A 22238-nucleotide genomic window follows, 5' to 3' on the forward strand; every position below is an offset into this window, starting at 1 on the left:
ACCGTCTGATAGGGGGGACTCTAGGGAGAGATTAAAGGAGAAATCTGAAAGAAACTCAAAGAGGGAGGGAATGAGCAACACTTTTCGAGTATTTCATGCTTTTAGAAGAAGATTCATGAGCGTCCCCTTTTGTTGCCTGTCAAGAGAATGTACTGTTGTTTTACCTCCTTTTGAAAACATGCACGGAAGCGGCCCACGCATTGATTCGGTCTCTGTAACAAGGCGTGTTCATCACTTATATGACCTTGTAACTAAACAACACTGGAGAAAAGTCCCCTTCCAAGCACAAACAAACAGGAAAACCCAAACCCAATTAGGTGGTTCCTTGGACTGCTTTGATCCCACACAAAGGAGCCTGAGATGATGGCGGATGATGATTAAATAACAGGCTGGCATCTCTCTCCTGCCGCCGGCCTGATTTGCTATGCAGGAGAGGCAGTGCTCTGGTCAGAGGATAACCATGTAATCAATGGAATGAAAAAGCTGCTCTGGCTGTGAAGGTTAAGAGGGATACTGAGGCTTTCAGCCCACTCTGTGCACCGCACGTGCATTCAAAACACACTCCAGACAGTCTGAACGCTACACCACCTCCTCTAATTCCTCCTCCTTTCACCTGTTCCCCGTCCCTCCTGTCTTTCTTTGACATTCCTTTATCTTTTTCCCTCAGCTCTCTCCCTCCCACTGCCTCCGCCTCTTTCCGCTCTGATTAACCCTCCTCTTTTTTTTTTTCTCCCTCTGCATTTTCTCCCCATATCCTCTGTCTTCACTATATTTGTGCTCTTTCTCCCCTTCATGTACTTTCCTCCCTTCTTTCCCTCCCTTCTCTCCCTCCCTCCTACCTTTCCCCAGTGTTGGCTGCTGTCACTGTGGCAAAGAAAGTGACCAATCAGCGCTCACTTCACAGCACAGGCTTCTCCCTCCCTCCCTTGCTTTTTCTTCCATTCCTTCTCCCTGTTCTGCTCTCTTCCTCTTCCTCCTCCTTCCTCTTTCATCCCGTCTGCCTCTCTTCCCCACAACCTTTATCAGCTCACTTCCTGAAGACGATATGTGATGCATTATGGGAGACAGACGGCTGTCTAACGGGGTTAGTTGTGCACCGTGGCTTATCATCAGAGACACTGCTAATCCGATGTGTGTGTGTTTGTGTTTGTGTTTGTGTGTGTGTGTGTGTGTGTGTGCGTGTGTGTGTGTGTGTGTGTGTGTGTGTGTGTGTGTGTGTGTGTGTGTGTGTGTGTGTGTGTGTGTAGATGCACCATATGAGCTGATGAACTCATGCATGCACGGGCCCACACACACAAACAAACACAGCCTCACATGCTTACTCTCATATTCTCCAAATAGGAGGAGGAGGTGGAGGAGGAGGCCGACCAGACATGTTTATGTTCGTCAGTCTCTACCAGGAGAATACGATTTGCATGATATAAGCATATTTCAGCCTGTGTGCTGCTTTACAGCCTGCATCGGTTTTTTTTTTTTTTATGCTGAATTCAAGAGGATGAATGTCTTTTCCCTTCACATTTACCCGTATAACACCGGCTAAAAGGCTAAAAGTTACTATATAATCCCTTTCTCTGCCCGTCTTATTTACACCTGTGTGCGCGCGTTTGCTTCTTCCCCTCAGGTGCTGATATGTGTACACCATGAGCGGACTGGGGGAGAACTCCATGGAGCCTCTGAGCTCAGAAAACCGGAAACGCAAGCTCTCCACTTGCGACCTGCCCGGTCTGGGGTGAGTGCGTGAGATCAGCACACGAGAGGTGAAATGCAGGAAAGTGGGCTACTGGGTCAGTGTTTTTTGTCGAGTCAGGGCCATGCAGCTATTATTGTGATCAGTAAAGACTGCACAGAGGCCTTGATGTGATGAAGTCACCCCACATTTCCTGTTTCTACCAACAAAACTGCAGCACTGTGCAAAAGTCTTTATCCACACCTCATTTCTCTATATTTTACCACTTAGGAGCCAGACTTTCTTGTAATCCTTTAAGGTATTCTTGAGCAATAATTCTTCAGATTTTCTGAATGTCTTTGAAAGTTTTTTTTTTTTTTCACTCATTTTCAGAACCTGACAATTTTCTGAAAACTGTGTTTTTTGTTTTTTTTATTGTTAAGCCATTAAACACTGACCTATGAATCATTCAAGCATGAGAAAAGGCACCTAACTCGAGAGATAAACCTGTATTGTGTCTGCACATAACAGACAACTTAGTAAAAGTGGCAGAAACATAGAATTTTTTTCACATTTCTTTGGCATCTACATCTAAACGATACCAAAGATAACACAGTTTGACAGACGTGAAACAATATTTTTGCACCAACGAGGTGATTCCCAAAGAGCTATTAGATGAAAACTTGGTATAACTTGGCATGGGCGTGCACTGAGCCTTTTAAAAAGTTAGAGGAAAATTGGACAAGTGGTGGACAAAATAAAACTATCTACAGCAGATAAAGTGAATCTGAAAGGGATGCCCTTAAGAACCAGAAAAAAAAAAAAAAGCAAAGACCTGAGAGTTGCATCTAGACCTTCAGCTGATCCATCCACTGTTCCCTGAAGCCTCATCAGAAATGTGAGCCTGGCTGTCAAGAGGCCATTCTTAAGGAAGGGAAACAGGAATAAAGATGCTGAGGTACACCAAATGACACAAGAAGTGGACTGAAAATCAGTGACAACAGGTGTTATGGAGGGATGAATCCTCAAAGAGGAATGTCCTGGAATGTCCTTCAAGAAGCCTGGAGAACTATTCCTGAAGACTACTTAAAGAAAGTACAAGAAAGCTTCTGTCTGAGAGGGTTCGGTTGTGTTGGAGAATAAAGGAGGTCATCAAATATTGACTTCCCAGCTTGCGAGAATTGTACAAACAGTTCCGTATATTTAGTGTATTTCCATTTATGTTTGTACATGTTTCAGTATGTTGCTGCACCTCTACACTGTTTATTTGATAATGTATAAAGAAATTAGACTTTTGCACAGTACTGTGTATATAACCAAGAGTAGCATTAATGGTGGGACTGATCTACCAATCCAAACCTTATTGAGAGTACTTTTGTAGTCTCTTTTTAAGTAATGTCTGCTTCCCACCATTGGCAAGTGACTCTAAGCTGCAACTCTCAATACAGCCATTGTTCTCAACCACAACAGATACACCACAGACTTCTCTACTGAATGTATTTGACTCGACAAATTCCAAGAGGACAGCATCCACACAAACAATATGCTTTCCATCGATTGTGGCCTGCAATTCTTTGTGGAATGTTGCTGTGAATAGTTCAGTGAGCAGAAAATGGTACTTCAGGATTAGTGTTTTTTTCATTTTTTTTTTTTTTTTTTTTTTAGTATATTTTTCAGATTGAAAAAAGGAAATGAGCACTATGAAACAGTTTGGTTCCCACAAAGCAGGAGAAAGTTATAAGAAGACACCAAAATGTTTTCAGATAGCCCCCCCCCAAGTTTTGTCATGTAATTGAAAAATGGCAGTTAGCAGGAGCAATGGGAGGTCAAGATGAAGTCTCTCCAACTCTTGTAGTTCCAGTGTATGACATGCAGGACAGTCTATTAATATAGTATTCAGAAAAAGAGCAATGCATGTTAAAAGGTGCCATTAGTCTCCTACTTTCCCCTATTACCGTGCTACTACAGCAAGCCAGAAGCAGGTTTTTTTTTTTTTGCGTTTCCCTTCCCGACACTCTAGGCAGATAAGGTTGAGGTGTGGAGTTTTTCAGTTGGATGCAATACGATGCCAGATATCACTGAATCCTACGTACTAGACCTTTATGCAGCCTGCGGCAAGTGTGCTTTCACTGAAACAAGGGATAAATTCTTCACTTAAACATCAGCAAATTCAATCTGAACGTTTGCCAAGGCCCTCACGGCCCCTGGACCAAAAATTTTTGGAGAAGTGGTGGATTGGCCTCAAAGAGTAGTGCATGTCAAGAGCCAACTGCAAACGGCAAGAAAGCCAAAAAATCCCACAAACAAGAGCTGACAACAAAAAACGTTTGCGTTACTTACTAAAGAGGAAGGGATGTAACTGAGTGCTGATGATACAGGGCCTCCAGCCCTTTAGTTTTATGACTCAAACTATGAAAGATGGAAATAAAGAAGTAATCTTGCTCATTGATATATAAGAAAAAGCGTCATCTGTACATTTTAGTACTTTGGAAATCATGTCATTTTTAAATAGCTTTTTCACAGCAGCTGAAATTCTTTATAGGGTGTTCACAAAGTTTTGCGTTCTCATGTACCAAACACACACCTGAGACATGAAAGTAAAACTAAAATGGCGTTGGCTTAGTTTAGGCTAACCTTCTGTACGTTTTTCCCTGCAGGTGTGAGAGGAAGCGACGGGAGCAGGAGAGCAAATACATCGAGGAGCTGGCGGAGCTGATCTCCGCCAACCTCAGCGACATCGACAGCTTCAACGTCAAACCAGACAAATGTGCCATCCTCAAAGAGACCGTGCGCCAGATCCGTCAGATCAAGGAGCAGGGTGAGTGGACGCGGTTGTCTGAAATGGTGAAGGCTGCTGATGGCTGGAGTCACAAGAGACAGCGGGGGGGACGCACACACATATACACACCTCCTCAGAGCCCAGGTGCACGGACAAATCAGTCATTCATCTCCCACAAATTTCACAGCTCTAACTGTTTATGTTGGGATGGAAACATCAGCAATGCTTTGTGAAGCTGTCTTTCCCGTATAAGCGTGTGAGCGTGTGCGTGAGTGTAGCATAACCACGCACGGCTGTATGCAGGACTTCCTCAGTGGACGTTTGCTGGTGGTGACGTGCCGCCTTACTGTATTATTACAACATCTGCTGTCATCACAGTTCTGTCTCAGTTATGTCGTGGTCATTTCTACAGCAGATATACGAATACGCTGCAGGCTGACACGTTAGGCTTTGCAGATTGCGTCATCACGGAAAATAGTGACGGGTTTTAAGTCCGGGATTCAGGCGTAAGATGGGAAGAGACTCGGGGAGGGAACTCGGGGGAGAAAGCCTGTGGTGAATCTCGTTCTTTCTTGTTTCTGCTCGGCTCAGTCAGCGTCTGCCACCTCAACAGGAAGGGGAAGAGGCTACAGCTGGCCCTCACTGGCTGCTGACAGGTTGCCATAGTTACAGGAAGTGAAGACAGAAATGACACAGGCGTTTAGACTTGTCTCGCGCACTCTACCTGTTCCTCTTCTCCTCTTTCTCCACTTTCAACCTCTGTTCTTTTTCTCCATCAATATATCTTGTTTTTCATCCCACTTGGGTGTAAACTCATCTGCTCTTCCTCCTCGTCTGCTTCCCTGCTGTACCACTCCACCCCCCCCCCCCCCAACTCGACCCCGTCTTCAACACAATGACGTTTGCTGCCAGTGTCTCAAGATTTAAATAAACTGATGGAGTGCAGACCATCTCCTACCCTGATCATGTCTCAGTCTCTTTTCTCTTCCTCTCTCCTCACCTTTGCAGTCCTTACCTAACTTTGCAGTGCTTAGTTGTGAACAGTAATGGCCTTTTTTTCTTTGTGAGGGTATCTATGCCCCTTAGGAGCTAATCAGATGAGATCAGAATGATTCCTAGACCTAAGCAGCACCCACCTCTTTCTCATTCCGAGCCCTGCATAAATACACCGACCCAACCTTTATCCGTTTCTCCTCTGTATCGTCTCTATCCGCAGCCTCCCGTCTCATCCCCGGATCCCAGCCTCTCTCCTTTTCTCTTTCTGGATGCCATTCCCTCTCTGCCTCAGCCCCTCCATTAATTCAGGTGCCTCAGCTCCTGCCCCCTGCACCATTACAGCTTCCAGAGCTTCTCTAGCTCTCTCCCGCTCCCTCTCTCTCAGCCCCAGCCTACCAGATAGTTCCTCACAGCCCGACACGGAATATAAAGCACGAGGACGGCAGCTACCTGCTCCACATGCGTCCAGCCCTCTGCTGCTCCTGACGGGCTCCTCACAGAAATATCCGTTTCCTCACCTGTAGTTTTGAACACCACATCAACCCCCCCACAGCCTTCAAAAAAAATGCGAAGACTGAGAGACGCTGCCCCCTGCTGGTGAAGGTACAGCAGTGAATGACAGGCAGTATCTTCGGGTATCGTGGCTCTCACCTTGTGCCTCTCCTTTGCTCTTTTTTTCTTCTTCTTCTTCTTTGCCGTCTTGTTTTTTTTTTTGTGTGTGTGTATAATGCAGCTCCTCTTTTTTTCCCTCCCCCTACAGGAAAAGCTTCATCCAACGACGATGATGTTCAGAAGTCAGATGTGTCCTCGACCGGTCAGGGGGTCATCGACAAAGATCACCTGGGGCCCCTTCTGCTGCAGGTGAGTCCAGCTTTGCCTGCCTAACAGTCTGGGGGCAGTGGACTCTTGTTCCCAGTGGGGATGACTTTCTGCTGCTGTGCTGCCAGGCGCTGGACGGCTTCCTGTTTGTGGTGAACCGGGAGGGCAGCATCGTGTTCGTGTCGGACAACGTCACTCAGTACCTGCAATACAAACAGGAGGAGCTCATCAACACCAGTGTGTACAACATTCTTCATGAGGACGACAGGGAGGAGTTCCACAAGAATCTACCCAAAACCAACCGTGAGAAACGCATACACACACAAACACACGCGCCATTATCAATGCGTTCACTGGAAGGCTGCACGTTCAGCTCGGAAGCAAACCCCGCTCGACATCTTCCACGGAGCCGAAGTGTAAAACAAACTTTGAGAGGTTACTCGCACACGCGTCAACGTAAACTCACTCAGTTATTTATTCATGCTCCTTCGCTCTTCACTCCATCTCCTCCTCTAATGAGGAGCTCCTGGGAAGCCTGCTCATGTGCAGGAGAGCTGTTCGGAAACACACACACACACACCTGACAAAACACACGTGTGCGCTGGAGCACCCACCCACTTGGTGCTGAGCAGGCAGAGCGTAGCGCAGCTGTCAGTCACACTTAGTGGTCCAGACAGTGTAAAACAGGCCCGAGCTCCCATGGCAGCCATCTGGAAACTACATACTGCTGAATAATGCACCTCCATACTTTCCTCTACTTAATTCGGCATGTTTCCATTTGATTTGTACTTGAGTGCAGTACCTGAGTAAACGTACTGATTTACTTCCATACTACTTATTGTGTGTATCAACGTGCTTCTGATCGTATTGCAGTTTTCAAGGTGCTTTGTTTGTGTTTAAGCCTGTAAGTATGTGCACAGGGCGCTATGTATACAGCTGCTTAATTATGGATGTGGGTGCTCGACTGAACCTGCTACTCGATTAACTCTGCTCGTAAGCAGCGGCGCCTTCCAACAAGTCATCAGCACGTTCTCTCACTTATTCAGGCACTTTTGCGGCGCGCTCTCTTTTCACCCACCGTCTTTTTCTACTTTTTTTGCTCACGCCTCTCAACTCGCTCCTCCTCAGCGTCATTCATTCTTAATATGACTGCCTGCGAAGATGAATATTGTGGTCGTCTGGTCTTCAACCTGCTTGCCTCTCCGCTCTCTCACCCCTCATTGTGTCTCGCTCTGCTGCTCTGCCCCTTCATTATCTTTTGGGCCTGTGAATGAAATGCGCCCCCGCTGCACATTCCTGTGGGATGACCGCTGACCGTGCCAGCTATGGTTAAATACACACACATACGCAAGCAAGAAGCGCACATATACCAACAAAAGGCCGTATAGCACAGATAGAAAGCGAGATGTAGTTGTTAGCCGGTGTGTTTTTGACCCCTCTGTCTTGCCTCGCTGTTGACTAATTGCGTCTGAGGGGAGATTTCGGCCCCAGCGTCTGTGCTGCTGGGTTGGTTTTTTTTCGGGTTTTTTTGTTTTTTTCCTGCAGAGGAGAGAAACCCAAGGCCTTGTTAAATCACCTCTCACTATCACACAGACCCTCCTCACTTCTACCATCCTACCCTCCTCCCACTCAACATGTTCAACTCTCCCGGGCCCTCTCTTGTATCCTCCTTGCACCTGCCAGACAGAAACCTCTGGCCAACTCAAGGCCCCCCGATAAGGCTTCACACAGACCTTGGACAACATTTGTCTCTCTAGAGTTTACTCTCTCAGAGAAGGTGACCCCGTCTAAATGTGTGTGTGTCTGTGTGTGCGTGGTGTGATGAGGAGTCGGGGCCTAAATGAGGATAGATGGCTGAGTGTCCCCGGCCTCTGCCCACTGCAGAGCAGACGGAGAGAGAGGGAGAGATATTGGAAATCGACACCTTGGCTTCATTAATCCCATGGTCCTTTTAGGCTTCTGTTTCTCAGTTTTAGAGGGACAATCCACGTTGCAGTGTGGTTTGTAGTGTTTGTGAGATGTGGCAGGATAGGGTGGGAGCTGTTTGGGATATTTGATTACAGGCAGTCCATTCAGAGCTGTGTGCGGTTTTTCAGCCCCAGACACTTGATGCTCATTCCATTTTACTCCCAAATGCAAATTCCCCTTTTTTTGTGTGCCTTTTTTTTCTTTCTTCTTTCTAGTAAATGGGGTGTCGTGGGGAAACGAGGCAGCCCGACAGAAGAGTCACACCTTCACTTGCCGAATGCTGGTTAAATTTGGCCACACCCACGGCCCGGTGGAGGACGGGCCAGGAGGACCGCGCTACGAGACTATGCAGTGTTTTGCTCTCACTCAACCCAAGGCCATGATAGAGGAGGGAGAAGGTAGGGGGAGCTACATACAGGGACCCCCACATTAAAAAAATATGTTTAGTTCAGCTTTACCTGTGTCAGATATTTGACTTTCAAAGTCCAGCACAATGTATGAGATGAGCCTTACTCCTGAGTTTATCAGTCATGGTATGATATGCGTCATAGTGCACTGGTTCAGAAACTCGTGTTTCTAGACTAAACATAGACTAAAAAGACTTCAGATTTTCATTTTGTGCACCATTAAAGCACCATTTTCTTCTTTTGTACATAAGCAAAGACTTCCCTGGATAATAGGTCACCTGAATAGCACTTTCTTCTACACCTCTGAAGCATTAATGGTGCCTTGATAGATGTTCAAATGACACATGCCATGCGCACTAATGCCCCCTCATATCTTCATGGACGGTGGTTTTTCAACTGTGCACTGATAACAAGCCCGATCGTCCTGCTCGTCTTGAGCAGGATCCATGATTACCGAAAAGACCGTTTTCCACTTCAGATCAGTACATCTTAAATGAGCTCGGGCTCACAGAAGGAAGCGGTGTCTTTGGATCATGGTAAATGGTTCACACTTACAATAACGCCTTTAACCTGAAATAGGTGCTAAAGAATTTGACTGCATTCATGTTATTCATCCATCTCCCACAAACACCCAGAGTTCTTTTTGAGAATCTTTTTATCAGTGTGCTCTCCATGCATCCAAAGTATCATGGAAAAATGACTGCACTGACTAATAGAATATGTACATGAGGCCGCTCATCTTGAGCAGAGTCACCTGGCACCGTGTTGGCTCACACCAGTTTAATAAAAACACTTTCTTTCTCTTAAAAGTCTTCTCCTATTAAAAAAAAACAAAAAAAACAAACCTAAATGTCATTTTTAAGTGAATTCAGTTAAAGCCAAAAACAGCAGTGATTATGACACATTAGTGACGGTGCTCTTGTCTCACCTGCAGACCTTCAGTCATGTATGATCTGTGTGGCCCGTCGCGTCACAGCCATGGAGAGAACAGAGAGTTTCAATACCCGACACGAGCTTTCAGGTGAGGCGCCGCGTGCTCACGAAACGCAGAATCCAAAACGGGCCCCCGTTGTTCATTCTTTTATCCATCAATGATTTTGACTCCCCCCCCCCCTCTTCCATCTCCTTGTTTCCTCCCTTCTCTTGTCCTCCCCGGCAGGTAAACTGATTCAGATCGACCCGAACTCTCTGCGAGCATCGATGCGTCCGGGCTGGGAGGACTTGTTGAGGCGTTGCATCCAGATGTTTCTTCAGCACAGCGACGGGCAGCCCTGGTCGCACAAACGCCACTACCACGAGGGTGGGTCACGCCTGGATGTTCGCACAGCTGGAATCAGCAACTGTACTGCCCTAAACTTAGTTAATTAACCTCAGTTAAATCCACAAAGAAATATATGGAGGCAAAAGCGCAAGAATGTAGCGGTACTTAATTAACTGTACAGTCTGCTGTGTATTCAGCGTGTCTTGCGGTGATCTATTTATAGCAATGAATGCTCATTCTCTGACTGAAGTTATTTGTCTTTAGTTTGTTGTTGCTTCCTATCTTTTCAGACAGTACCTCTGAATCTCAATGAGATCTGCTGTGTAAACGCATAAACGCAGCCCATGCATAAGCATTTTAATATTGATCTCATGAATAAGAATGTCTGAGCGTTTGTACATTGCTGCTCCTTGTGCCTGCAGAGCGGAGTTTTTTTAACGTAAAGGGAGTGACTGATGACCTTTGTTGTCAGTTCAGTGTTTCAGGGTGTTTAGTTTTATCTCCCTGTGCAGCCTTTCTCCAGGGTCACGCCGAGACGCCCCTGTACCGCTTCTCCCTGTCTGACGGCACTCCGGTCACAGCCCAGACCAAGAGCAAACTCTACCGTCACCCAATGAGCAACGAACCGCAGGGCTTCATCTCCACGCACCTACTGCAGAGGTCGGAAACTGACGACGCACGCATTTTATCCAAACTAATTTACTGTATTGATATGGCACCTTCAGGTATTTCTGTACCAGACAGCCAAGGCATTCAAGCCACATGAATAGCTGAAGTAGCTTTTATACGCCGGCATACTGTGAATTGTGAGAGAGATTAGAGTGGGAGACACGGTGTTTTCAAGGTTTTTGCTTATTTCTTTCCTTTTTTTTTTTCTCAAACCTTTCGTTTTATTTTTCTTTCCTCACAGGGAACCGAATGGTTTCCGCACCGCGCCAGGTGGTGGCATGATGTCCAACACTATGCGACAACAGGGCATGGGCGGCGCCAACCCCAACGCCCAAATGAATGTGAACACCGGCGGGGGGATGGGGATGGGAGGCATGGGGAGCATGAACAGGGGTTTTGGCATGAATGAGCAGGGCCACGTGGGTCACATGGGCCCCATGGGAGGCGGGTCCATGTACGGAGGGAGCGCTGGAGGAGGAAGTGGCGGCGGAGGCATGGGCAACCGCATAATGCAGATGAATCAGATGGGCCAGATGAATCAGGTGGGGCACATGAATCAGATGGGTCCCATGAATCACCCGGGCCAAGGCATGCAGCAGCACCCACAACAGCCCCCTTTTCAGAGCAGTGGAGGGTTTGGGCTCAGTGGCATGAGCAGCCCGTCGGGAAGCCCCAGAATGAGCGGACCCCAGCAGGGGCTCCTAATGTCACCCCGGAACCGGGGCAGCCCAAAGATGGGTGCCAACCAGTTCTCCCCTGGAGGTAAGACTCACAGTTAGTCTAGTCATCTATAGGCATAATTGTTTATGAATTTGTGACAGCAGTATTTAGTATTTATTTAATAGTGTTATCATGAGTTTTTTCTTTGCTCCAGGCATACACTCACCTATGAGCGGTATTAGTGGTGGTGGAGGAAGTGGAGGTGGCACCTCTACGTTCTCCAGCAGCTCTCTTAATGCGCTACAAGCCATCAGTGAAGGAGTCGGGAGCTCACTCCCTTCCACTTTGACATCCCCCTCATCTGCTCACAAACCAGACAGCTCTCCAAGCATCCATTCCTCCTCCTCTTCCTCTCAACCCAGTCAGCAGGCCAAACCAGGCCAAGATGGCTCCAAAAGTCCAGCGGGAGGCTTAGGACCTGGACCGGGTGACCATCACCATCCAGTGCACCATCACCACCATCATCCGCAACCGCAGGCTGAGACTTCTGGAGACCGACCCGACAGCCAGGCAGCTACAGCGACTAAAGAGTGTGGTGAGGGAGGCAATGAGGCGGGGGTGGCGAGCTCCGAACCCCCGCGGAGAGTGCCAGACAGTAAGGGACATAAGAAGTTGCTGCAGTTGTTAACTTCTCCAACTGAGGAGCTGGGAATCGGTGGTGGTGGCCCACCAGGCCCCCCTGTAGCACCCCCAGCAAACAGCAGCAGCACTACAGCAGGTCCAGACAGTAAGGACACCATCGGAGGAATGACCAGCCCCTCTTCCACAGGAGTGTCCTCCTCTTCTTCAGCCAGTGCCAGCTCAGGACAGGCACCAGGGCAGGGCAGCACGTCGGCATCCATCTCATCAGCCCACTATTCAGGCTCGTTGCAAGAGAAGCACAAGATCCTCCACAAGCTTCTTCAAAATGGCAATACTCCGGATGAAGTGGCTAAGATCACAGCCGAGGCGACAGGAAAGGTGTCGCTAGCCGGCCAGGAGGGCAGTGAGGCTGGAACAGGTGTTTCAGGGGCCGGGTCGGGCCCTGGGTTGATTACAGACCCCAAACAAGAGCAGCATAGCCCCAAGAAGGAGAAGACTCATGCCCTCCTCCATTACCTCCTCAACAAGGATGATTCCAAAGAGCCTGTGGATGTTAAGCCCAAACTGGAAGAGTTAGAGGGGAAGGGACTTCCAGGGACCGCTGGCGGCCCTTCACCTGAACATCCCGAGAGCAAGATCAAGTCAGAACCACCTGATGATGTAAGATTGTGTCTTAAGATATAACTAGATTACTGCAGCTGTAATATCTTCACGACCTGACTATTAAGTCTTGTCTTTTACAAACTATCTTTGCACTGGATAGATATAAATCTTTATAGACATTGGCTTAAAGACTGATCTGTGTTATTTTACAATGTTCAGTTACACAACCTGGAGTCTATCCTGGGAGAACTGAGGGGCTCGAGCTCCGACTTTTACCCTGATCAGGCTGGAGGTGGAGGGCCCAACGACACAGGAAACAAGCCGCAGGGTTGCCTTGACGACAGCCTGCAGGGTAAGTGGTTGAAGGATTCAAAGAAATAAAAAAAACCTAAGCCAAGTGACAGTTATACACAGGTCGGTGTTGTGACATCACATGCAATGATGTTAAAATAGAATGCCACCGAAACTGCGTCAGGCACCAACAAATGCCATCTTTCCGGGCTGTTTCACTCCAACAGCAAATACGAGTGTCCAGCACGTTCTCATCAGCTGCGCCTTTATCGAGCTGTAATAAAGTCTCCTCCTCGTAGTGTTTTGGTCTTGGAAAAGTCATAAAGTAGTTAACACTACGCTCTATGGCTTTTGATTACTCTCACTGGAATAATAAATACAAAGATATGTATGCAGATGCAACACTTGATGTTAAAAGCCATTTAAAAGCACATCATGACTCCACTGAGTACTATAAAAAAATGCACTATGTGCTCCTCCTCTGAATAAGTGAGGATACATGAGACCACGGGGGGAAGGTGGAAGAGGTGAGTGAATTTTGTAGCACAGTAGAAGCTCTAATATTGTAAATCCTATCACAGCAGCAAACAGCTCCTTGCTGTGTGAAGATATAGAGGTGCATTGATGTTCTTACCAGAGTGGGCAGCCTCTCTCCCTCTCTGCCTCGTATTTTCCTGCTCAGAAACTCTTTGTCGTGGTGAGACGGTCGGCCCGAGCACAAGCACACGCATGCTTCTTTTCAGGCGGGCAAAGTTCTCCCTTTTTCTAACTGAGAAACACACATTCTTTAGTTAAAAAGAGAGGGATGAAAGCCCAGTCCAAACTGGCCCCACAATGGTTTCTTAAGGTTGTTTGTTACAGGGCGGTCGGTGGCGTAGTGGGTTGAGCAGCCGCCCCATGTACAGAGGCTACAGTCCTCGCTGCAGCCAGCCCCGGTTCGAGTCCCACATCGGACGGCCCTTTGCTGCATGTCTTCCCCCTCTCTCTGCGCCCTGCTTCCTGTCTTTCTCCAACTGCCCTATCCATTAAAGGCATAAAAAGCCCAAATTAAAAAAAAAAATTTTTTTTAAAAAGGTTGTTTATTACCGCCTTTAAAATGGGCATCTGTGAAAAAACGCACGAGACAAAGTACGCTATCATTTTTCAGATTATATTTTCTATCTGATTTATTCATCCTTTCTTAAACCGAACAATGGTGTTTGGTATTTTTATCTATTTATTCATCTACATTTTAATACACTTCTTCTCATTATTTTATGTTTTTTGTAACGTATATTTTCATGGCTCAGTACTGATGTCTTCACATATATTCAATGCAGCACAGATATCTCATAAGATCCCCCTCTCTTTTGTGGTGATCAGGGAGTCCGGTAATGGGTCCAGGACCTCGAGGGCCCTTCCAGAGGGCCATGTCCATGGACGGGAAGCCACCTGGTGGGCTTGGAGGAGCAGGTAGACGTCCCATGCTCATCAAGCAGGAGAACATGATGGGCAGCCCAGACAGCTACCCAGGAAACATGGGTGTGTGTTCAGGTGGCCCTGTATTGATTTTTTATTTTTTTTTTCTAATCACATTTCCTGCCCCTCTTCTCTCTGTCCCCCTTCCCCTCACTGTTTTTATGATTTTTGTTGCCCAATTTCAGCCCTCCACTCTATCCCTTGTAATTGATCACCTGCACAACGATTGCAGGTGGAACTGCATGTCAGGGACTAAGACTGGGCCACACTTTCCTCCTGTAACACTTTAAGTGATCCTGACACACGCACATCTGGTGTGCATTAACAGGTCCAGTGAATAGGGGCCCGATTCCCCAGAGGTCGCCTATGGGTGGCTCCGGGGACTGGGGCATATCCCGCTCCGGTGCCAGCCCGATGGGTCCAGGAGGACACCCCTCCATGCTGCGTCCAGGAATGGAGTACAACAATGGCAAAAGCATGATGTCAGGACCCATGGTCAGCCGCTCCAACAGCGTACCGGGCGCCAGGTCTATGCTGCAGCAACAGCTCATGGATATGGGTATGTTTGTTCTACTGTTGCCTGAATTTGATGGTATTTGTGAACCACTGCAAACACAGCTATGTAAATATAAGCACCAGGGAGCAGGACGAGATGTGAGTATAAGGAAAAAGAAAATAAGGCTGCAGTCATGTTAGGTGCTCCGTGGGGGCTGCACTTAGGCACAGAGATGCTTTGAGCTAAATGCCAACATTAAAAAGTGGAACGACCGCGGGTGCAACGTGAGCCCTGCAGCAGAAGAAATCAGACTAGAGAGTGAAGAATCAGTCAGAATGTTAGGTTTATCTGTTGTTTAACTCTCGGTTTACTGCATCTTGGCACCTGTATGCCTCACTTTGTGTGGTCACTGTCGGTTGTATTTTGGAATACTGAGCATATTCTCTCTTATTCCAGTGCAAGAAAGTCTTGAAAGCTAAATAATTCTATTCCCTTTAGGTGATCGATCTGTTGTCAATAGACATTATCCACAGCGGACACTTGAACTTGTCACAAGGTGAAAAGCACAAGTGTACCGATTGACATTAACAATGGCAAACCTAAAAAATAGCCTCAAGTTAGCTGCAGAAGTCATTAATATTAGTATGAAGTTAGGACCCCTTGAAAAACAGATGACACATGGAAAGGGCCGTCCTTTCTGCGGGTTTTCAGCTATGAAGCGCTGCATAAAAGTAAGTGGTGCAAGGATGTCTGTTGATGCACATCAAGTGTCTCTTGCTGAAGCGTTCAAAGATGAGAGGCAACCTGTTTCCTTCAGAGGAAGCTTGTCTGACACAATGGTCCTCACTCTGTGTGTTGTTCTTTAGATGTAACGTGGGCTGGCTTTGCTAATAAAAGTGGCTTTTTTGTTTATGAATATGGTAAGATTAATGTTTCTGTGAAATGCTAGATTTACATTCTTCGAGGCCACTTCCACTATATTTACCATCTTTGAAACCTTTTCCTTGTACTCTACTATACTGTATATAAAGAAGGAAATGTGATGCTTTTGAATTGGATGTATTTGGCAGATTTACTCGTTGCTTTACAAAGGAGGATTTTAACACATGAAATATGAACAAAGCTCATAAAAAGACATTATGTACTGCTTTTAATTGGATTTTACTGTAATAGAAGAGCAGAATCTTTTTTTTAACTCATCAGCAATCTGTTGATTTTTTTTCATGGAAGAGTACCAGACTTGTTGGTTTGGGTTCTCTCGGTCTCAAAACTAGCTTCCCTCAGTCTGACTGGCTTTAGCTGGTTTGACAAAGTAACTTTGAACTCAGAGACGAGACAAAATTTAGGTGCGTTAGACTCATGCGGACCATTTTACTGCTGTAGGTACTTTTACAAATGGTATGTCGGTGCTGCTACAGCTTCCTTAATGTGCAAATGTACTTTTACTGAACTGAGGCGGAGTCTTGCTTTTAGTTCAGAAGAACAAATGAAAACTTTGACCCATTGATCACATTAGATGAGCATTAGTCTACGAGATTCCAGTTCTATTTGTTTTGTGATTAAAATCTGTTCTGTGTTGATGGTTTAGGGGGCTCTGCTGACATGGGCATGGGTATGAGCCCCTTCAGCCAGCAGGGCCAGCCCAGCCAGTCTGCCTCCTGGCCGGAGACCATGATGGGCATCGAGGGAAGCAGGTCAGTGCAACATTCCCTTAAGGCAGTGATACTCACTATTTTTTTCACCAAGAGCCACATTGGCAGAGCAAAATCAAGGGAAGAGCCACTTTTACGACAACATACTAAGTCCCCTTTTGCAAATATGCATTTCTACATATAAAACATCCCACAAAAAAGAAACAACAGCCAATACATTTTCAATTAAGACCATATTTACCTTAATACTGGGATGAGCGGAAGCTGGCATGCATGTCCTTGACTTTCTTCATGTTGTATTTGTAGTTTGTTGTTGTAATCATAGTGAGACAGTCAAGATGAGCATGATTTTTGTGCTGTTTTTTGTCCTTTTTTAATTAAAAACCGATCCATTGTGCCTGCATCTCACGGTACATACGACGTTTGCCTGCTCGTCCCCTCTCTGGCGTCTTCATGCTGATTTTCGTTTGGTTTTTGTGCTGGTTTTTGCCCTTTTTTAATTAAAAACCGATCCATTGTGCCTGCATGTCGCGCTGGCTAAAGGAGCTAGCGTGCACTGCGGTCAAGTGTAATGGTGGTTTAAGCGGGCTGCCTTGCCAGGTTTAACAGTGCCCCCTTTAGGAAACACCATTAAGCCTTAATTAATACTTAATAAAAATACTTAATACTACAAAATGCAAACGTAATAAAAATACTTAATACTGTGCAGTATTCGCTGTACGTTATTTGAAAAAATGTATTGTTATTGTTACCATATTGTTATAAGCTACTATGCGAGTGCGAGCCACCAATTAAAGCTTGAGGAGCCGCGCATTGAGTATCTCTGCCTTATGGTATGCGTTGACATGTTTTTAGCTGACCTGATGGGACCCTTGTGAACTTTCCGTGTGCGTGCATTGTAGACGCCAGTTTGGCAACACCTTGGATGATCTTCTGGTGCCTCCCACCACCAGTGAGGGTCAAAGTGATGAGCGGGCGCTTCTGGATCAGCTGGATTCACTGCTTAATAACACGGACGGCATCGCTTTGGAGGAGATAGACCGAGCTCTGGGCATCCCAGACCTCGTCAGCCAGGTACGAACAAATGGCAAAGCTAACATGCTCACCTGTGTGTTCTTCTGTACGTCTTTGATGTAGGAGGAGAAAAAAATCAGAAGGCAAAGGCTGAGTCACAAGTGAGCCTTTGCCTTATCTTCCCATTCGATATTTCAGTCATGACTCGCCGTGTTCAGACTGTTCTCCCTCTGAAGGGAGATAGATTAGCCCAGAGAGATTCGGGCGGGCTGCTTAGAAAAAGACAATTACAGAGCCAACCAGCTGGAAATTAATCAATTAGACTGAGAAGTTTGCCAAACTTCACTTTGTTCTCATGTGCTGTCTCCTGCCTGCAGACCCAGGGAGCAGAGCAGCAGCTGGAGCCTTTTCCAGGGCAGGACCCGTCCATGTTGCTCGACCAGAAGCCTCTGTATGGACAGGGCTATCCCGGACCTCCTGCCATGCCGATGCAGTCTGGCTACGGAGGGAACCCCATGCAGGGTCAGGGCCAGCAGGGGGGGTTTGGGCCCATGCTATCACAGATGGGCCAAGGCGGCAGCTTCCCTGGTATGGCTGGAATGGGGGGCATGGGGCATCCTCGTGCCAACATGATGAGACCCCGGATGATGAGCGCCAACAAGCCCATGAGGCTGCAGCTGCAGCAGAGGCTGCAGGGACAACAGGTACGTCCTCAGGCCGAGCACATAGCATCTGAAAAGCCAAGTTCTAATGATACTTGCAGTTTTTTTGGGGGGGACTTTCATCGATATGATTTACTTTTTTTTTGGGTGAGCAAATTAAACCATGTGAGAAGTTTAGAGGGAAAAATCAATATTAGATGGAGCTGTTAACTTCTAAATGTCCAGACAAAAGTCATGAAACAATGGCTCGCACTGAAGAAAGGAATGTAGAATGTTTCCTCCGTCTCGTAACTGTGACAAACCTGCGTTTACCTATTATTTACATCTTTTGAGGTGGCTTTGTAATCTTACAGTTTGCAGTGAAATTAGTAAGGTCACATTTTTCTTTTTAGCACGAGTCCAAGTACTGGTCAGGGGCTGTGGGCCTCCCCTCAGACAAAGCTGGGAATCAGATGTCTCTCCTTATTTAGCTCGATCTCTGCATGCTTATGGGGTGCTCATGATTATTTCATTTGATCTCACAGACACTCACCAAATAAGCCAAATATTGCGGTTTCATTAACACCAAACACTGTGAAAACAGGTTTATCCAAAGGCAACTCTGTAGTTCTTTTTATATTTGTGGGATTTTATGTTGGTCTTTGTGGTCATTTTGAGTCTTTTGTTGGTTGCTATCAAAATTATTTTTGGTCTCGTTCCTGTTTCGTCTCTATAGTTGGCTTTTTGTTGTTTAGTGTTTTTATTGTAATTTTGTGCTTAATTTGTGGTCATTTTTGCGTGTCTTGGTGGTTGTTATAAGTCTTTTTTTTTCAAAAAACCTGTAAAGTTCTTGATTAGGCTTTTCCGTTATCTGCTTTTGATAAGTTATTCTCAGTAACTTTTATTTTCCTTTCACTGACTCATCCTCCCCTGAAAAAGTTTGGAGATGCCCAACTTCCAGATTAGAAAATCAGTGTTTATTTATTTATTTTTTCATCAAATGGATCATTAGAGAATTCGCTGTACACTTGCAGTAGCATCAACGATAGTTACAGTACGGCCAGCACAAAAAAAGACTTGCATAACTGAGTACAGACGATGCAGTCTGTAGTCACTCATGCACTGCTTTCTGTTAATCTGATGGCTAAATGTGTCAGTGTCAATGTGTATGAAACACCCACTCGGTTATGTTCCGTAACATTTTGGGATGGCAATCTGACATGGCCGGACATGCTGGCTTCTACTCATCACAGTCGGGCGCTGCATAAGTGTGAACTGCTGCCGTCCCATTCAGGAAGCAGACGCACACAGCAGCAGTGGCTCAATTTGGCTTTTTATCAGCCGTTCAGAGAAAGCCGACAGTTTCATGTTGTTCAACAAATAATTTTCTCTCGGCATCTGAGCCAAGTGAGTGCAAGATAACTTGTTTCGAGGCGTTTCTAAGATGTAGCCGAAGCTTCTTCCTCTCTCGACCTGACACTTTGTTTAACGCAGTGTTTGTTGTCTTGATACAGATTTTTAATGGCGAAACGGCATGATTGTTTTTAGATGGGAAAAAAAAGGTAACTGTAAAAGGACTTAGTTTTGTATAGTGGTGCTTCTTTTCATCTGACAAACATTGACGGTGTCCTCAGGTGAAGTAGACGTCGACTTTTTCTTTAGTTTATAGCTACGCTGTTTCCACAGTTAGTATGATAGTGACTGTTTAAAAGCTTAAACAGGCAGAAAAGTGGCATTTCCATGCACTGTTGCAATGTTCTACACAACTACTACGGGCTTTGCAATGAGTTTGCATATTAAGTTAAGTTTGTGTATGAAGTTATGGGTGTTAAGGTGGGTCTTTAGTTACTTGTACTTTGGGAATTCAAAGTGCTCCTCGGAAGAAAATCTTTTCGTTCCATTTATTTCAAAGATAAAAGACTTTTTTCTTTCTTTTTTTTTTTTTAATTGGAGGGTACCATCACATTGTTCTTAATTTTCTGGTATAAGAATTCAAGATACCAGTATGATGCACCGTCCATCTTAGTCTCTCGGAATAATTGGTCTGTGACTCGTGGGAAAGATGGTTAGTTCTATCATCTTACGTTGAATGTTCTGTTTTCCCCCAGTTCATAAATCAGACGCGGCAGGGCATGGCCATGAAGATGGAGAACCCGGGGGGGAACCCCGGCATGAGGCCCGGCATGCAGCCTGGAATGGGAGGACAGGTAGATAACAACAACACCTTTGCATATATCTGAGAGTATATGTAATGATATAATGACATTATAAAGATTTTATTGATAAGTTTACCAATTTTCCTCAATCATACCAAAATTTGCCTCCAGTTTTTGGCTTTTTTTAAGTGCAGCATCAATATTTCTAATAGCATTATTATCCAACTGAGTATAAAGTATTTATTCATGGCTTTTAAATTGTCTACAAAGCATCTGTACACCTTTACAGCTTACTGTGTGTGTATATATATCAGCGTAAACAGATTGTGTTTGGAGTTGGATCATGATAACGATAACTTCATTCAGCTTTTTTGTGTCTTTAGGAATATATTTGACTGTCGTAACTGGTTGAAACATGAAATGTATGCCACGGTGCTTCCACTTTGCTCACATCTGAACATCTCACAGCATTTCTATTTTGTGAAAGCTCTATAATGTGTTGTCCCGTGCAGCCGGGCTTCCTGAATGCTCAGATGATGGCTCAGCGCAGCAGAGAGGTGGTCACCATGCAGATGAGGAGGCAGCGCATGATGATGCTGATGCAGCAGCAGCAACAGCAGCAGGCGGCAGCGGCCGCCGCTGCAGCTGCTGCTGGGGGATTCAGCCCCCCTCCGAACGTCACGGCTCCTGGTGGCATGGACAACCCTATGGGAGGGCCAAACATGGGCCAGCCCGGGCCCCAGCAGTTCGGCTACGGTGGCAGCTACGGTGAGTTCACTGAGCCAGGCGGTCAGCAGAATACTACTGCTCTCTGGTGGTGAGACCAGGCGCGCCATGGTGGTTGTTTCTTACTTGTGATGTAAAAATATGGAAGGAGGCTACAGAACATCATCTTTTTGATGAAGCTATAATCGAATTTCTGTTGAGAGTGTTTAAGCTTTAGGATTTATCTCCACAGGAATGGGCCAGCAGGGGGACCCCTCTTTCGGCCCATCAGGCGGCAGTCCTCCTAACGCCATGATGCCCGGCCGCATGGGGCCTCAAAACCCTATGATGCAACAGCACCCACAGGGGGGCCCCATGTACCAGGGGGCTGATATGAAAGGCTGGTCGCAGGGAGGCATGGCACGCAACAGGTAGGAAACATTTCCTCCTCTGCACCTAGCTGTCGGAGGAGGAGAGAGACAAAGAAAGCACGGCCTCGGTTCTTCTCCTCTTCTCTCCAGTTTATTAACCCTTCTTCCTGTCTTCCACTTCTTCTCACCAGTTCGTACGCTCAGCAGCAGTTTGGGCAGCAGGGACCCCCGGGGCAGCAGCAGTTTGGGCAGCAGGGGAATCCAGGGCAGTATGGAGGCATGATGATGAACGGGGGCATGCCAGCCAGTGGAGGAGGAGGTCACATGGGCCAGATGGGTGGACAGATAGGAATGAATCCAATGGTTATGGGGCGCATGCCTATGGGGCCTGATCAGGTATGTGCAAAGGGTGACAGAAATACTGCTTCAGCCCTGTCTTTAAGTCTGTATGTGTCCTTCAGGGGTCTATTCACCCTCTTTTCTGCACAGTATGTGTAAACCATATCATTTAAGACCTGTGTTGAACACAAAAAAATGTGAACTTCATCATGTCTGCCAGTGATGTAATGATATTTGAAGTATGCATGCCTTTTCCTCCACCTCCTACCTTTTTGTATTTGTGCACTGCAAATTCTCCCTCACCATCGATTGCATCTTAAAGGGATAGTTCGCCTCTTTTGACATGAAGCTGAATGACATCCCATTTTAGCAATATCATTTATGAACATTGACTTCCCCCCTGCTGCGTCCTGTGAGCCGAGTTCCAGCTGAGTTTTGACATTGACGAAGGTAGTCCGGCTAGTTGGCTGGGGTCCCGAAAATAAAGACAATAACAAAACAATCTCAAAACAATATGCGTTCATAAGAGTAATACATTTGCGTCACAAAATCGTCCCTCCAGAAAAAGTCAGACCTCACAATCGCTTGGCGCTATTTCTCTCTCCCTTCATATCACTACGGGCTGTGTAGACCGTGCAGACCGAA

General features: G+C 46.2%; 1 protein-coding gene across 3 annotated transcripts in view; it reads left to right on the forward strand.

Moving 5' to 3' along the window:
- Positions 1 to 22238, forward strand: part of LOC142389801 (nuclear receptor coactivator 3-like) — a 66701-nt gene that overhangs the window by 41213 nt on the left and 3250 nt on the right. For all 3 annotated transcript variants that reach the window (XM_075474916.1, XM_075474918.1, XM_075474917.1), the window contains 20 exons: positions 1622 to 1729; positions 4324 to 4484; positions 6202 to 6302; positions 6389 to 6563; positions 8444 to 8626; positions 9570 to 9656; positions 9795 to 9935; positions 10409 to 10556; positions 10807 to 11327; positions 11440 to 12527; positions 12690 to 12822; positions 14124 to 14282; positions 14548 to 14778; positions 16304 to 16409; positions 17270 to 17441; positions 17759 to 18085; positions 20131 to 20229; positions 20691 to 20946; positions 21137 to 21314; positions 21446 to 21650. In XM_075474916.1, coding sequence (XP_075331031.1) covers positions 1641 to 1729; positions 4324 to 4484; positions 6202 to 6302; positions 6389 to 6563; positions 8444 to 8626; positions 9570 to 9656; positions 9795 to 9935; positions 10409 to 10556; positions 10807 to 11327; positions 11440 to 12527; positions 12690 to 12822; positions 14124 to 14282; positions 14548 to 14778; positions 16304 to 16409; positions 17270 to 17441; positions 17759 to 18085; positions 20131 to 20229; positions 20691 to 20946; positions 21137 to 21314; positions 21446 to 21650 — 4560 coding nt within the window. In that variant the 5' untranslated portion in view covers positions 1622 to 1640. The remainder of the gene's footprint in view (positions 1 to 1621; positions 1730 to 4323; positions 4485 to 6201; positions 6303 to 6388; positions 6564 to 8443; positions 8627 to 9569; positions 9657 to 9794; positions 9936 to 10408; positions 10557 to 10806; positions 11328 to 11439; positions 12528 to 12689; positions 12823 to 14123; positions 14283 to 14547; positions 14779 to 16303; positions 16410 to 17269; positions 17442 to 17758; positions 18086 to 20130; positions 20230 to 20690; positions 20947 to 21136; positions 21315 to 21445; positions 21651 to 22238) is intronic.

The sequence above is a fragment of the Odontesthes bonariensis genome, chromosome 10 (assembly GCF_027942865.1).
Source record: "Odontesthes bonariensis isolate fOdoBon6 chromosome 10, fOdoBon6.hap1, whole genome shotgun sequence".
Classification (NCBI taxonomy): Eukaryota; Metazoa; Chordata; class Actinopteri; order Atheriniformes; family Atherinopsidae; genus Odontesthes; species Odontesthes bonariensis.